The sequence below is a fragment of the Lacerta agilis genome, chromosome 3, assembly GCF_009819535.1.
Source record: "Lacerta agilis isolate rLacAgi1 chromosome 3, rLacAgi1.pri, whole genome shotgun sequence".
In the NCBI taxonomy this organism is placed as follows: domain Eukaryota; kingdom Metazoa; phylum Chordata; class Lepidosauria; order Squamata; family Lacertidae; genus Lacerta; species Lacerta agilis.
The window spans coordinates 30,222,845-30,240,710 of NC_046314.1; the positions used below are offsets into that span (position 1 = coordinate 30,222,845).

The following is a 17,866-nucleotide window of genomic DNA, read 5'->3' on the forward strand; positions in this document are numbered from 1 at the left end:
TCCTGTTCTGCAGCACTAAGATGGAAATAGCTCCCATTTTATTCTCAGAGAAAAAGATCACTTGAGCCTTATGCAATTGCCTTGATATCTCCCCCCCCCCCAGCACCATGTCAACAGATGTGTGTGTATGCATTTATTATTTTCTTCTTTTGTAATAACTCTATGCAGTTATTCCTCTACACAGCATAGAGAAGCAATTTCTCTCCAAAGCTCCGAACATTAGTCCCCTGACGATTTAGATACCGAGAGTGACAGCTTCACACACACAAATTGAATGCTGAGTGCCCCTATGAAGTTAGTTTCCGTTTTCAAGAAGGAGCGCATTGATTTTTTAAATAACTTTATGATTTGATGACTCTTTATATTGAACATATAGGCCACTTATTCCACTAGGGATTTCTGCTCTGTGCAGTGCATCCTTGATATAGCAAAGTGCACTGAGACATGTTACCAAGATTTTTTAATCTTAACTGATCTCATGGGAGACAAAATGCAGAAACAGTATTACATTCTGCTGCAATTCCCGTATCTTGCTGCCTGTGCCTGGCAGGTCTATACATCACAAGCAGCAGATATGTCACAATTAAAAGGTGACTGAATTGAAATCCTGGTTTCACTTTGTAACAACTCCCCCTGCTCCCAAAATGTATGTTTATATCCATGAATGCACACACACTACAGGAGGATAGCCATGCATAAAGTAGGCCCTGTCTCAGGATAACATTTGTTAATGTAAAAGGACTCTTTCTTAAGATAGGAGGAACCTTGGATGGTTAAGTCCAGTCAAAGGCGACTATGGGGTGTGACACTCACCTCACTTCAGGTTGAAGGAGATGGCGTTTGTCCACAGAAAGCTTTACGGGTCATGTGGTCAGCATGACTAAATCTATTCTGTGATGAGTGCCAGAGTGCATAGAAACACTGTTTACCTTCCCGCTGCAGCGTTACCTATTTATCTACTTGCACTGGTGTGCTTTTGAACTGCTAGGTTGGGAGGAGCTGGGACAGAGCAACGGGAGCTCACCACCGTTACACAGACTCAAATTGCTGACCTTCCAATGGGCAACCCCAAGAGGCTTGCAGGTTTAGACCACAGTGTCATCCGCTCACAGTAGATAAGACAAAAAAGGGATGTGTGTGTCTCACCCTATGTATCGTCTGTATGTGTAAGTGCTGTTGCAGCAAAAGATGGCCCCTTGCATTTCAACTGTGAGATTACCATGATCACCGTCCCACCACCATTTTCATGTCAGCAAAGGTTCATGTGATAAACATGATCTTGGAAATCTAAATCATCGTGGTTCCTGGATGTGGGTTTGCTGTGGGTGATACCTAGTGTTAGCTGTAGAGTAGACCCATTGAAACAAATGGACTTTGATTTCAATAGGTCTGCTGTGAATATGGCTAACCTTGGATATCATCACATATGGATCAGGCATTTCAACACTACAGGAAAAAAAATCCTATGGTGGATGCAAGGGGAGCATTTTAAACAAACAAACAAACAAACGAGAAGTAAACCTTCAAGATAAATTCTGAGTGATATATCTTGAGACCGGATGCACAGAAATAAATCTTGTGGTTGTGCATATCTATAGCAAAGCTCAATCTTCTGTGATTAACTCACTGCAATTTTGCACAGAGTACTGGCTGATATAAGCAATATGACTAAGCTATAGCATGATAGTGCACTGAATGATGTGAATTTGTGTGAATGATGAAACTCGGAATACCATATTTATGTTGAAAGCAGGGAAATTGCCTAGAATTATCAAGGTTGTTGTTGTTCAGTCGTTCAGTCGTGTCCGACTCTTCGTGACCCCATGGACCAGAGCACGCCAGGCACGCCTATCCTTCACTGCCTCCCGCAGTTTGGCCAAACTCATGTTAGTAGCTTCGAGAACACTGTCCAACCATCTCATCCTCTGTCGTCCCCTTCTCCTTGTGCCCTCCATCTTTCCCAACATCAGGGTCTTTTCTAGGGAGTCTTCTCTTCTCATGAGGTGGCCAAAGTACTGGAGCCTCAACTTCAGGATCTGTCCTTCTAGTGAGCACTCAGGGCTGATTTCTTTGAGAATGGATAGGTTTGATCTTCTTGCAGTCCATGGGACTCTCAAGAGTCTCCTCCAGCACCATAATTCAAAAGCATCAATTCTTCGGCGACAATTATCAAGGTATATTATCTTAAAAGGGATGGGCAATGCATTCCTTTTTATTGTATGAATGCAGACCCTGAATGGCAAGTTGAAATGCTACCATTTCCCACATCAGTGGAAGATTGTTTCCTATGAAGGTAAATCTTATGAAGGCTTCATTCAAAATCTATGATGAACTGCCCATAGAGCTAAACATGCATGACTAACACACTATTTTTATTTATTTATTTCTGAGGCAGATGGAAAGCCAAGAACTACAGTCAGTTCTGGGGAATGAGTTTGAAAGAAGGTTTCTATTATCGTCTTGGCACATTTCCCCCATCTGCCACCCTGCTGGACACAAGACAAGTCACGGTAGGTTTTTATTTTCTCTCCTCTCTTCAAACAGCAAACTTCAATGAAGCCTTTCCCCACAGTTGTCCTCAAGCTATGCTTCAGATGGATTTGTCCATCATCCTGGGCACGACACTGAAAGAATGTGTCAAGCACAGGCAATTGGCTAACTAGGTGAAAGCCATGATTCTATTATATGTGAAAATGAAATCTTCCTCTGAGGGAAAGCTGCTTACTCAGATTAGCACAAAGAACCACAGAATCATAAAACTGTAGAATTGGAAGGAACCCTGAGGATCATCTGGTCCAACCTCCTGCAATGCAGGAATCTCAACTAAAGCATCCATGACAGATGGCCATCCAACCTCTGCTTCAATACCTCCAAGGAAGGAGAATTCACCACCTTCCAAGGGAGTATGTTCAATTGTCAAACAACAATTGTCATCAGAAAGTTTTTCTCGATGTTTAGTCAGAATCTCCTTTCTTGTAACCTGAATCTATTCGTTCAGGTCATACATGTGACAGCGCTTTAGATATTTGAAGATAGCTACCGATTCTCCTCTTTTCTAGGCTAAGCATACCAAACTCCCTCAACCATTCCTCATAAGGCTTGGTTTCCAGAGCCTTGATCATTTCAGTTGCCTTCCTCTGCACAGCTTGTCAATTATTATTTATTTATTTATTTATTTATTTATTTATTTATTTATACCCCGCCCATCTGGCTGGGCCTCCCCAGCCACTCTGGGTGGCTTCCAACACAATACTAAAATACAATGAATCATCAGACATTAAAAGCTTCCCTAAACAGCTTCAATGTCCTTAAATTGTGGCACCCAGAACTGGACACAATATTCCAGGTGGTCCTATGCTAGAGTGGTCCTATGACTTCCCTTGATCTGACACTAGACTTCTGTTGATGCAGCCTAGAATAGCATTAGCCTAAAATAACATGTAACAATTAGAAAACATACAACACTTGGAAAAAGTGGTCCTTAGAAATCCACTCATACGGGGTCAAATGGGGAAAGGCTGTGGCTCAGTGGCAAAGCATCTCCTTTGCATGAAGAAGGTCCCCAGGTTCAGTCCCCAGCATCTCTAGGTTGGTCTGGGAGATCCTGCCATCTGAAACCCCAGAGAGTCACTATCTGTCATAATATGTATGTTTGAATATAGTTATCCAGTCAAATGCCTTGGGTTTCTTGTAGGAAAACCTGATCACAGAAACAGATTTCCCTGAATTTTTTGTGGCCTCGTATGAATGGCCTGGTTGGATTCATGACCCACTGGATCAGAGAAACTGTGCAGCATCCTGGGCCTTTTCAACTGCAAGTAATGTGTCCCCCACACACTCCTTTTCTTGCACCCTAAATGTATGGGAGAGTCTGTCCATGCTTGCAATAAAATATTTCAGTTAGTAGTTCACTGCTTGCTAGAGAAGGTGTATGTATCTCTTTATTACAGAAGGTTTATTCATCTCTTTACTTTTCCAAAAGTTTCAAAAGGGTTTGTTATTTTATCTGTTTAGGGTAGTCTTTTTCCCTTTGGGACTCTGCTTCTCTTATTTATTGCCTCCCCTCTAATGCCCCCTAAGTGGGGAGGTGGATAGTAAGATACAGTGCTTTGTTCTTTAAAAAAATGTTTAGGGGTACTCTCATTTTGACTCAAGAAAATCACCATTTTATAGTTCAAATCGGGGGAAATAAATACAGTAAATGGACAAAAGTTCAAAGATTTGCAAAATGTTTAGGGGTATGCGTACCCCTGTGTTCCCCCCAGAAAAAAGCACTGGTAAGATAGACTAAAAGACAAACCCAGTCTGGACTTTGGGGTGCAGAGTAACATGCAAATGTAATCTTCCCTAATGACATCAATAGAGTAAACAGCATGCCTATCCCTTTCAGATAAAAAGGATGTACACAGGCGCCCATGCAAGAGATCAGCATAAGACAGGGGTCAGTCAACCCTTTAGAAATCTGTGGGCACATCTGCAACATCTGCTGTGGGCGCCACACACATGCCGCAACCAAACACACACTGAAACCTATTCTGTTGGCGAAAGTAGGATACTTCTTTCAAGCCTAATTTCAATGGGGAGAGGGGAACCCTGTGGGGGCCAGGGAAGGGATCTGTGGATACATGTGACCCTTGTTGGAAGGGAATGGACTACTCTTCTGATCTACAGCAAGTTGTGGATTTTTACACACCAATGGCCTAAGGCCTGGTTGATTTGGATAACACAGCAGAATAGAAATCAGTAGGGGTGGGAAGAGAGAATTCGATGAAAAGATGCTTAGAGGTCTCTTTCCCTCATCAGCAACAGAAAGCGGAAGAGCAGCTTGGCCCTAGCCATTGGCTGGAGACCAACCATGCACTGGAGTTTTCTGCTTTTCCTTCCCATTTACTTCTCTAGGAAAAACCTATCTGTAGCCATGATTAGTTGCCCTCTGGCAGCAAAAAAGGAGTGGCAGGATGCTCTGGGTGGAATCCAGTGTTGCCATTCCGCTTGCTTCATGGCTTTTGAACCAGCAGATGGCTCTGACTGTATGAGAGGAGGAGAGAGGAGTGTTGACCATTTTATCTTCCCTCTAGTGCCCCCTGTACCTCTGTCTCTCTCACACACAAAAATTGTCCCAGACCCTCCACAACACCATGGAAGTTGGCTCGGGGGCCTCCAGCACGAAGGGTGGAATTGGGGGCAATTCCATCTCCTCCTCTTCCATTAGTGGAGGAATCTGATGGATCAAAGGTTGTTATGAGAGTGGAATAGCAGCCCTGGAGCTTCTCTTTGGCTCCAGTCACCATCCAAAGCAACCCAGGTACTAACCTAGAGAAGGGCTTCTCCCACAAAGTCACCAATGGAAGCTCTGGCAGTGGTGGGACACAGAGAAGGAGAAAGGTCATAGCTCAGTGGTAGAGCATCTGCTTTGCATACAGAAGGTCCCAGTTTCAATCCCCGGCATCTCCAGGTATAACTGGGAATGCCTCATATCTGAAACCCTGGAATGTGGCTGCAGGTTAATGTGGGGGATTCAGAGCTAGATGGACCAACTGTCCGACTAGATATGGAGCAGCTTCCTGTGTTCCTAAGGGTCACTCTCAGAAGTGGATGCACATGTTTGTGTGGGAAGAAATCCCAGATCCTAAGCCATACAGGGACTTCTCAGGTACGCTTTAGGTAGGATATACCCTCTAGGCAACCAAATTGGGGCATCTTGAGTTTCTCAACTTCCGTTCCAGGTGGCCAAAGGGATTGATCACATTTGAAGATGCAACCTATCAAAGTCCTAGGAGGCGCATCTCCAATTATGTGGGAATGTGAAACCTTAAAGTTGAGGGCATTCCCTCATAACAATTTGCTAGAATTAAAGGGCACTCTGTGGTTCCATATATATTCTGTGACACAGATTTATTATGTTTGGCACAGAGAAAATTCTAACCATCCAAACAATATAGATTACTTAGTAATCCGACTGCTTCCCATAAAACAGGTGTTGCGGCAGACAGAATAGCAATTGGGTCCAAAGGCCGTTTCACAGACAACCTTTCCCCTCAAAATTTGATCTCTTGTGACACCAGGAGCCAGCTTGGATGCAGAGGAGGAAGCATAAATGGGGCTTGGTCTTACATCAAAAAATATGGGTAAATAAATCATTTACTTACTGTGCTTTTAGAGTTTAAAATAATCCAACAGCAATAATGTTTTAAGAAAAGCAACTTACCGATATATGCCAGGTATGTGAACACCCTGAAGCAAAACAAAAACAAAGTCACCAAACTGACATATTTTAAATTAATGCAAAGCATAAATGCAAACCTGATAAGGTTTCCCATTAACTTACTCAGCATCAATGAAAAGCGCCATATGAATTGCAGATCTATTGTCCAGAGAGTGCAATGTTAATGTATTCACATACTTAAGCCATGCCATTCATATGCAATAAATTGTACGCAGGATATGTGAGTGCAAATATGACTTCCCTCATTGACTCACTGATGGCCTTAGGACCCAGCTACATTAGTAAAGAAACAGCAATCTGAATGTGCTATAAACATGCAACACCAGATGGCACCAGAGAGCAGGAAATTTTAAAACGTTATTTTCCATAGAGATTTTTCCCTCCTTTTGTTAAAACAATCCAATTTCTGACTTATTTATAGAAGTTTTTTCCTGTGTTTAGATCCACCCACAGTTTCTTGGACCAGTTACAGTGCACCATCTGTAACGTTAAAAAAGTAGCAACCTCCTTAGATTGTTACAAAGATGAACGCTATAAAGAAATACTGACGTCACCCAGGCTGAGCCTTAGAAATAGGACTGGTGCAAATATAATAGGATTGATTCCTGGGACGTGTTATGGTCATCAAGCTCTCTAATAACTGTCATAAGCAAATTTCAAAACTGATTTTGAATCAAATTTGACATTTGACCAACAATTCCTTGATTGTCAGGGTCTGTTTATTTGAATGTAGTAGCTAAATCCAGAGGGGAAGTTGTACTGACCTGTTGCCACAAGGTGTTTGCCTCACCTTGCCTCATGGGTGGGCCAGTCCTGATTGTACTGTAAGTTGCTGAAACAACAGTGAGGTCTGTAGCACCTTAAAGGCGAGCAAATATATTAAAACATACATTTTCATGGACTAGAGTTTACCTCAACTCTATGATTCTGTGATTCATTGGATATGTCAGCTACAGTGGTCCAACACTGAGGGCCTTCTGGCAGTTCCCTCATGGTGAGAACGGAAGCTACAGGCAGCCAGGCAGAAGGCCTTTTCAGTAGTCACACCTGCCTTGTGGAATGCCCTCCTGACAGATGTCAAAGAGCAACTCTCTCTCTCTCTATATATATATTAATTATAAAATTTATAGACATATGAAGACAGCCCTATTTCAGGAAGCTTTTCTATTATTGTTGTTGTTCAAAGTTTTACTAACCTCAACTTCTTCAAAAACAATTCCTAAATGTTCAAAATGATACATTGAAATAATTCCATAAGACATATGCCTGTCCAAGACATAGGCTCATCTTCTTAGAAATAAAATGACTTATAATTAGAGCTGATAAGCATGGCGCTATCTCTATCTATATCTATCTCTCTCTCTCTCTCTCTCTCTCTCTCTCTCTCTCTCTCTCTCTCTCTCTCAGTTTTCATTATGATGGTGATGATTTTATTTATTTTATTTTGACAAAGTAATGATCATAAATAAATAAGAACAAAAATGTGCACCTCACCACCGAGACCATTCCATTGTAACTATCCAAACCTCCCAAAATTTCAAAACCTCTTGCAATGGTTTGACCCCTTTCCATTTTAACAGTACAAATTCTACAAACACCTTCCATATTTCCTCAAAATCATTTCTCCTGCATGTTCCCCATTGGGAAGCTTTTAATGTTTGTTGCTTTGTTATTCCTGCATTTTTGTTGGAAGCCACCCAGGTGGATGGGGCAACCCAGTCAAATGAGTGTGTTGTTGTTGTTGTTGTTGTTGCTGCTGCTGCTAAACAATGTAGACCCTAGTCCACAAAAGCTTTGTCAGAATAAATTTGTTAGTTATTTAGATGCCACTGGATTCTTTGTCATCTTAGCAAATTAAAGCACAATCCTATATACCCCGCCCCCATTCAGAAGTAAGCCCTGTGAGGTTCAGTGAAATTTAATGCCCAGATTAAGTGCATCCTACACTTACTTAATTGGGAGAAAGCCCAGTTGACCTCAGCGAGACTTACTTCTGTGTAGACATGTATTGTTTAATAAATGGCTCCTTGCTTATTCATACATCAAAACCAGAATGTCACACGAAGGTTACTTTTACCTGTAGCATATTGTTTTTGGAATTAAGGGTGTGATGGTTTCCTCAGGGCCTACCATGGAGACTTCTTTGCATTAGGTGCGTCTGTCACCTCTCAGCCTATTCTGCCCAGGCATGCTCCCTTCAAGTTTGAGGTTATGCATCTCCACTCTGGAGGCAGCAGCACAGTGCAGAAATGAACTTCTCATGTTCCTAAGGCACACCCTAGTCTCTTAAAGGGAAGAGCCATAGCTCAGTGGCAGAGCATCTCCTTTGTACACAGAAGCTCCAGTCAGGTATAATCCCTGGTATCTCCAGGCAGGAGTAGGAGAGACCCTCATCTGAAACCCTGTAGAGCTGCTCTCAGTCACTGTAGATGGCGCTGATCAGGATCTGAAATCCTTAAAGGTGGCTAAGTAATAGCTCAAATAACATTCATTCTACGCCTTCCTTGTTCCCTAATGCAGTGTTTTTCAACCACTGTTCCGCGGCACACTAGTGTGCCGCGAGATGTTGCCTGGTGTGCCGTGGGAAAAATTGAAAAAATACTTTATATATAGTCAATATAGGCACAGAGTTAATTTTTTTAACATTTTCTAATGGTGGTGTGCCTCGTGATTTTTTTCATGAAACAAGTGTGCCTTTGCCCAAAAAAGGTTGAAAAACACTGCCCTAATGAGCCCGAAATGACAGCTAAAACGGTGTTGCCAGTTTTCTTAAATAAAGGATTTGCTTAAGCACAAGTTCTTTGATCACTCACAGCTCAATATGAGTGGATTGTAGTCACCAAAAGTCATTCTCCTTGAGAAAAAAGAGAGTATGAAAGCTCAGTCTGTGGTGGATGTTTCTGAACATACAAATCATCACTTGCCATTATAGCACTTGAGGAGGGAAGAAGCCAGCATGCCCTCTCTTAAAGAATCATAGGATCATAGAGTTGGAAGAGACCACAAGGGCCACCCAGTCCAACCCCCTGCTAAGCAGGAAACACCATCAAAGCATTCCTGACAGATGGCTGTCAAGCCTCTGCTTAAAGACCTCCAAAAGAGGAGACTCCACCACACTCCTTGGTAGCAAATTCCACTGCCAAACAGCTCATCTGCCCATCAGCTCCTATCTTTAGGCCCTCATAGCTCCGGCGATTCTACTTCTCCTTTCTTCTCGCTTCCACCCAACTATAATAATGCTGCTAGATTCAGAGACTGCACTCCATACACAGGTATAGCAGGACAAGACACCAATTAGTAGACAGTGGAATGGGTTTGGAAGCCTGCATCCAGCAGCCCCCAAACAGATGTGTAGCATCATGTGTCTTGTACCGCACATCTGTGCAAGTGGTTCTGTGTCTGAGCCATTTAAGGGACATGTGCTGAGCATTTGGTTACTCACAGAGTTCTACAGATTTAGGCACATGCTCTTGTACGCTGCAGTGTTTCCTCCAAATCAACATGGTGCCCTCCAGATCTTATTGGACACCAGCTCCCAGCAGCCCCAGACAACAAGGTCAGCATGATGGAAGCTGGAGCCCGGCAACACTGGGTGAGCACCAGGTTGACTATCCCTGATCTAAGGAACTTTAAAGCTAGTGCCATATTCCATTTGTAATTAAAAGCACCTTCTAGATTTCCCCTCTCTAGCTTCACTACCAGACCTTTTCCTTCTGCCATTCCTTCCTTCCATCAGTCCTTCAGAGTTGAAAATAATTCTACCTACTGAGTTAAGTAATCCCCCTATCTAAAGTAATCCTTTATAAATTTGTCAGAATGCTTAAAAGAATATTTAGAAGGAAAATGCATTTTAAAAGGAGAAGCACGTTAGGCTGTTCTCCCTGCCCCATTATTTTCATCTCGGGGTGGGGGGATGTTGTCGCTTTTGTAGGATTTAAATATAAAGTAATCCTGTGTTGGTAACAAAGCCTCATCAGCACTAGTAATTATGCATGTTGTGACAATGTGACAGATCTCCGAGATGAAAATTAGAACTCCCTTTCAATGGAGAAACCTAAAATTTTACCTGCTTGTTCACTGCGGTTTAAACGTCCTATTTACTTAAATGTGACTGATGCAAGACTCATTTGTCAGTATTGCACTAACTGTAGTTATTTTATGCCAGTGGGATGCTAACTTTCTACATTGATTTGACAAGGCTCTTAAGAAATTTAAACACCTCAAAGCGGCTCCCTATATCAATATTTAATTATCTGCGGTGGTTATCCTATACCAACAAACCTGGAAGGGAATAAGCCTCATTGACCTCAATGGGACTTGCTTCCGAATAGATATGTATAAGATTACGCTTATACATCTGCAGGATGTTCTGCAGGAATAGATTTGGCTGCAGAGCTTACACAGTTCAGAAGCCAGAGTGGTGTCCCATCTGGCACCTTAGGACATTACCATAGCTAGTGGGCCACTGTTGTGCTGAGCATTTTGGAAGGCCCATCCTACTAAATGGAAGGTATCTCTCCATGGTTTAGATTTAAGGCACCCAACAGCCCATTATTCTCCTGTTTCAGTAGCAGGGACATGGATGGGGACCTGGACAAGAACTGCCTGTTGAGATGCCCTATTGAGAGAGATGAAGGGCCTCCAATTAGAACAGGGATGGCTAACCTGGGGCCCTAGAGACGAGGAACGGTATAAACAAGTACAGTTTTAATGAGTGGATAAGCTCTTTTTCTCCAGCCCTTCTATGCTACCTTGTCTAGCATTATTTTCAATGACCTCCAGTCACTGAGAACTTTTGCGTAGAATGAGCAGTTCAAGCATACCGCTTTTCTAACTGAACACTTATGCTGACTAATACTTTAAAGTCTTTTAGAAGCACATTGGAAGCCTCAGAAGATATCTCAAATCCTGGAAAAGAAGAATCAGTAATTGACCTTTCTTAATGTCTGTTCTGGGCATTTGACTAATCTGTCTGAAGCACATCTTTTCCCAGAGTCTTAATAGAATTATGGTTGAGCTAAGCCACTTGACTTTCACTTTTTCTGGCTTCCATTGCTGCTGGGTTAACTCTATCCATTGGTTAATTCTCAGGGTCCCTTACATGTGGATGGATTGAAAAAACTCACAACCAGTGGTTGCATAGCACACATTAACCTTAGTGGGGTCACCTGCCTTCCTCCTAGCTGGCCACTCCTCAAAAAACCTGCTCTGGATCCATTGGTATATATAACTACTGTCCAGTCGCAAATATCCCCTTTCTAGGGAAGGTAATGGAAATGGTGTTGGCAGGGCAGCTGCAAGCATTCATGGATGATACTTACTATTTGATCCCATTCCAGTCTGGGTCCAGACATGGTTGTGAGACTGAATTGGCCTTCGTTGTTCTGCTGGATGACCTTTGTTACGAAAGGGACATGGGAAATGCAGCCTTGCTCTTCCTTATCTGGCTCTCTGCAGCTGTTTATACCATCAGCCATGGCAGGGGCACCAACTATATTGAGGGGGTTCAGTCCCCTCCAATATTGAGGGGACTGCGATCCCCAGTCGCTGGGCAAGTGCTCACACACCAGGCAAGTGAAGATCACCCTCCCCATGCCACAGCCCCTGCTGCTGCCACCAAGTGAGTGCTCGCGTGCTGAGTGGGGGCTGGATGCATCACATGACACTGCCCCCCCTATGGAGGGGGGCAAGTCGGCGACCCTGAACCACAGTATCTCTATTGACCTGGGTTAGCAGCATGAATTTGGGAGAGATTTTTTTAGCAGTGGTTCCCATTCTACTTGCATGGTTGGATTCAGAGAGTAGTAGCAGATGCACTTTGAACCGTGGCACTTTTGCTGCAGGGTTGTTGTTTAGTTGTTTAGTTGTGTCCGACTCTTCGTGACCCCATGGACCAGAGCATGCCAGGCACTCCTGTCTTCCACTGCGTCACGCAGTTTGGTCAGACTCATGTTGGTAGCTTCGAGAACACTTTCCAACCATTTACAGGTAGGTAGCCGTGTTGGTCTGCCATAGTCAAAAATAATAAAATAATAATACTAATAATAAATCCTTCCAGTAGCACCTTAGAGACCAACTAAGTTTGTTCTTGGTATGAGCTTTCGTGTAGTATGAGGTTTCTGAAGAAGTGTGCATGCACACGAAAGCTCATACCAAGAACAAACTTAGTTGGTCTCTAAGGTGCTACTGGAAGGATTTATTTTTTTATTTTTTATTTTGTTTTGACTTTCCAACCATCTCATCCTCTGTCATCCCCTTCTCCTTGTGCCCTCCATCTTTCCCAACACCAGGGTCTTTTCCAGGGAATCTTCTCTTCTCACGAGGTGGCCAAAGTATTGGAGTCTCAGCTTCATGATCTGTCCTTCCAGTGAGCACTCAGGGCTGATTTCCTTCAGAATGGATAGGTTTGATCTTCTTGCAGTCCATGGGACTCTCAAGAGTCTCCTCCAGCACCATAATTCAAAAGCATCAATTCTTCGGCGATCAGCCTTCTTTATGGTCCAGCCCTCACTTCCATACATCACTACTGGCAAAACCATAGCTTTGACTATACACACTTTTGTCGGCAAGGTGATGTCTCTGGTTTGTTTGTTTGTTTGTTTGTTTGCTGCAGGGTAGTATTTTGTTATTCGAGGTTTTGGAGCACTGCATGGTTGTTGTGCTGATGATGCTCAGCTCTTTCCCCGTAATACTTAAATCAGGTGTGGCTATGAAAGCATAGTGCAAGACCAGTGTCTAGATGGATGAGGGCCTTCAGACTGAGCTTGACTCATGAGGCTCCAGGTTGTATACAAAGTTAGAGCTACTCAAAGTAGATCCGTTGAAAGTAATGGGCATGATTAACTTCAGCCCATTAATTTCAATGGATCTTCTTTGAATAGGACTCAGCTGGATGCAATCTTTTCAGCATGATTCTGGTCCTTTTTTTTGAATTCAGTAAATGGCCTTCCAGTCCCAGCTGCATTTCTAAATCGAATTAACTAGATGAAAGCCGTAATACAGAAAATGATTTGCCATATTATTTGACGATCTTCTTTTTCCCTGAAAGGGTCAAATGCCCTTACCGTACCTTATTATTTTATTTAATGTATTATGCAGGTATTCTCTGGCGACTCTAAAATAATAGATGAGCCTCCCCCCTTCTGCTTTGCACCAGGCAGCTTCTACCCTGCCTTTGCCATTTTAATCAATGACATGCCAAGGAATTAACACACAAATGCCTTGCACAGAAATAAAATGATGTGCAGTCTGTCCATGTGTCACATGAAAAAGAAAGATCCAGCTGCAGCAAAGGGATACACAGAATAAACCTGAATTGCCTGGAGGCTGCAGTCTCACTTGGCCGACAAAAACTTGTAAACCAATATAGGGCAGATCAAAGAGGTGTATGCCCAGTAATAGATACCCACAGGCTCCAACTGAATCTTTAAACTCACCACCACCACCTCCTCAACCAGCATTATAGCACACCTGCCATTACCTGCGGCAATGGGAGTCTCTTGTGTTAATCTCATAGTTCTTAGTAGCATCCATTGGTGTCATTTGCTGGAAGTAGGCTGTTCATATTACAAGCAGCCTGTTTGTGAGGATTGTTGCATGCCACTCTGGCAGGGATGGGAGACCAGTTGGACTACAAGTCAGTGGTGTAGTGCAGGGGACACAGGGGTGGTTGCTCCAGGTGCAAAATTGTTAGGGGTACAACATTTCAGCACCTGGTGCTACCTCAGTACAGCTGTGTGCTGGCAACCCACGCTACGGCACTGCTACAAGTCCCATTAGATCCCTGACCATTTGCCATGCTGGCTGGGGCTAAGGAGAGTTGGAGTCCAACAACATTTGGATTCATCCGTACCCAGTAGGAAGTGTGCATGGGTTTCCCTTTCCATGATGTGTTCCTGTGCATGAGCAGAAAGCAAGTGAAGGAAAGAACTTTCCCGTAAAATTCCAGATCAATCAGACTTTATTCAGTAAAAGTCTTTGTTGACCTTGAGTGTGTATAATTTGTTGTTCATTATTGCTACAGGCAGCCTATATCTCTTTTGTACAGTGAATTTAAAAACCAATGGAACAAATTATTCTTTACTGTTCTTTTCACATGGCAGAAATTGATTGACACAAAAAAGAATTAAATACAAAATCATGTTTTCTACAAGCATTTAACACATAAATTACCTCCAGCAGATGCATGTGCGCGTGCACACACACACGAAATAATGTTTGCCATAAAATGGACTTCTAAGTGATTAAGGGGCAATTGAGCATGCTTAAAGGTAAAGGTACCCCTGACCATTTGGTCCAGTTGAGGGCAACTCTGGGGTTGCGGTGCTCATCTTGTGCAATAGAGGATTGCCCCCTCTCCCCATGCACTCCCAAAATTTGGCTCTGGCAGGTTCAAGACAAGAGGAATTAAAAATTAAAACACAGAATTGAAAAAAATAAAAAATAAAAATGTGTCGTTTGATCCCAATAGGCTGGTGTCTCATGCTTGCTACCCATTATTCTGGAATCAATCTGATCCGGCTGCTTGTGGGGTTTCAAGCGTGGCTGATGCTGCTGGGAAAAGGCAGGCAACGCGACCATGTCCAAATGCCTTAGAACCATCCAACCGTATTTATCAGTGCGGTTCTCCCTACAGAATCTCCTCACAGGTAAAGTGCAGACAACAGTGACTCAGCTATACAGCTGCAAATAAAACATTTTAAGTGTGTTTTAAGTGCAATATACAATGTGACACTAGACGGCGATGGCGAGCCATGGAAAATTCAATGTATTTTTTTAAAACGTTTTTTAAAAAAGTGTTTTCAAAGCGGTTTTTATATGTGTCTAGCTTCCGCCTAGGTGTCTGGTATACATTTCTTGAACTACGGAATGAACCATAAAGTTAAAAACAGATAAGGTAATGGTAAAGGGACCCCTGACCATTAGGTCCAGTCACAGACAACTCTGGGGTTGCGGTGCTCATCTCACTTTACTGGCCGGGTACAGCTTCCGGGTCATGTGGCCAGCATGACTAAGCCGCTTCTGGTGAACCAGAGCAGCGCACGGAAACGCCGTTTACCTTCCCGCCAAAGCGGTACCTATTTATCTACTTGCACTTTGACGTGCTTTCGAACTGCTAGGTGGGCACGAGCAGGGACCAAGCAACGGGAGCTCACCCCGTCGCAGGGATTCAAACCGCTGACCTTCTGATCGCCAAGCCCTAGGCTCTGTGGTTTAACCCACAGCGCCACCCGTGTCGTAAAAACAGACACATGATAATTTAATGCATTACTGCATTACAGGACTGCTATAATATATGTGAAGTTCTTTCAAAACTTTACAGCACTGTATAAAAGTTAGTTATTGTATAACCACTGTGAAAGTAAACTTTGTGTCCCCTGAAAGGAAGCATTCGGGTAAATTTCCTTAAAAAACACACACACACACAAAACCCAATGAAATTCTAGAGATGAAATCTTTAGTTTGAAACAACAGTTGAGGCACTTGTAAATTCACTAATGCACCAATAAGCATGGAAATTGAAAAAGCATTAAGTGGCAGCTAGTCATTCACATTTGCCTGTGCAGCCGGAAGATCAGACCATTTATCGCAATAGTTAAATGTAGCCAGTTGTAAAAACTTTATATCTAACTCATTCTGAAATGTTAAATGTGGGGAAATATATGCAAAAATAGTATATGTCTCTTCCCTCCACTTTTAGGAGACAGACATAATGAAAGAAATTAAGGAGAACGGGCCAGTGCAAGGTAAAGAAAAGAAATGCTCTTGATTGCAAAACCAAAACCAAATTATTGCATCCTGCCCACATATAAAACTGTGTAAGGTCCTTCGTGCCAACACCACATGTCATGCCAAGCATCAAACAGATGTGTGTTAGTGCTGCTTACCTCTGTTTAGAGCAGGCTTCCTCAAACTCGGACCTCCAAATGTTTTTGGACTACAACTCCCATGATCCCTAGCTAGCAGGACCAGTGGTCAGGGATGGTGGGAATTGTAGTCGCAAAACATCAGGAGGGCGGAGTTTGAGGAAGCCTGGTTTAGAGGGAGGGCTCTTAAAACACCCCCACCAGTACTATAATGGCAATGTCATCCCTGCACATGTTGTCTTCCTTCCCCTGGTGCTTAGGAACATGGGAAGGTGACTCAGACAGTCAGGTCGTTGGTCCATCGAACTCATTGTCTGCACTGATTGGCAGCTGTCAACCAGGATTTAAGAAAAGGCATCTTTCTTGACCCTATATGGAGATGCTTGGAATGGGGAAATGAAAGAAGTTGCAGGAAACACTAGGAATGGGAAGACAGAACTGCTTTGCTTCCACTTACACCAATGTTTTACACTTACCTTATTTGCTTATGTTTCATACTTTGGACATAAGCAGGCTTCCTTGTTAATCTATGACCTGTCGGTGACGAGCCATAGGTAAAATGGGAAGAATAAAGAAAATGAATATTAACTTTGCTTACTGGTTCCTTTTTAAAATCCAGCTCTCATGCACGTGTATCGTGATTTCTTCCTTTACAAGAGCGGGATCTATAAGCACATTCGGAGGACAGGTGGGCAGCTGCAACATGAGCATCAGAGGAGAACCCATTCTGTCAAGATTGTTGGGTAAGTGATGTCTGAAAGCTTAGCAGCATGGATCCCTGCTGTATCTATGCTGGAAGAGTATCCTGCAGCATGGGACCATGGACACTAAATGGCAGACTTATATTTGAAGTAATTTCGGCTTCTGAAGCATAGGGGCGGGGAATATAATATGGACACCTTGCCTTCAGAGCTATAGCCCATAAAGTGGACACAGTGGCTGGACATAGACCTAGGCCACATCTACACCATATATTTAAAGCACTCTTATACTACTTATTTTTAAAATATTTTAAGATTAGTTTTTACTCTTACACTACTTTAATGGCTATGACTTTCCACAAAAAAATCATGGGAATGGTAGTTTTTAAGGGTGCTAGGTATTGTAGCTCTGTGAGAGGTTTCCTAACTACTCTCAGCATCCTTAACATGCCACGGTGCCTAGCATTCTTTGGGTGGAAGCCACAACTGTTCAAGTGGTATAAGAGAGCTTTAAATGTATGGTGAGGCTATGACTCTTGGACATCTCCTCCTTTCCATTGTTTTGCGCAACAACTACTATTGCCCCGGTTGATGCTAACTCTTAGGACTTGAGAGTCTTCCAATGAATAAATAAAATGTATAAAACTCTACTTTAAAAGTAATTGCTTCTCACCATTATTGATATGCGGTAGAAGTGGAGGTTTACGGATCATTGAGTGGATCGTTAATGCTACAAGCCTGCAATTAAAATACATTTCCAGTGCCCTTAAGTTTCTTCACACTTGCACTTTAATTCATGATCTTATGTATCAGTGGGTATCAGCTTCCCAAGAAATTGCCTTCTCTGTTTTTTTTAGCTGCCAGAAGGCCAAGAGAGGCTTAGTGCAGCTAAAACAGCATCTTCTGTGAGGGCAAGCACTTCACAGCCGTGCCTTGCCCTCTCTGTAGCTTTTATGAATTCCCACAACTTTCTTGCCACTATTTCTCTGGTGCCAACTCGTTCCAGCACTAGGGGGAGTTATCCTGATACATCTTGGGATAAGATTGTTGGAGGCCAGGCAGTCCCGTCAACC

At 42.9% G+C, this 17,866-nt stretch overlaps 1 protein-coding gene across 2 annotated transcripts in view; it reads left to right on the forward strand.

Moving 5' to 3' along the window:
* TINAG (tubulointerstitial nephritis antigen) overlaps positions 1-17,866 on the forward strand; it is a 28,159-nt gene that overhangs the window by 7,232 nt on the left and 3,061 nt on the right. The window contains exons 4-9 of one of the 2 annotated variants that reach the window (XM_033143164.1): positions 2,396-2,510; positions 3,695-3,818; positions 5,978-6,128; positions 14,697-14,874; positions 15,927-15,972; positions 16,712-16,835. In XM_033143164.1, coding sequence (XP_032999055.1) covers positions 2,396-2,510; positions 3,695-3,818; positions 5,978-6,128; positions 14,697-14,874; positions 15,927-15,972; positions 16,712-16,835 — 738 coding nt within the window. Of the gene's footprint in view, positions 1-2,390; positions 2,511-3,694; positions 3,819-5,977; positions 6,129-14,696; positions 14,875-15,926; positions 15,973-16,711; positions 16,836-17,866 lie in introns of both variants that reach the window. The other variant, XM_033143166.1, reaches the window with a different exon arrangement.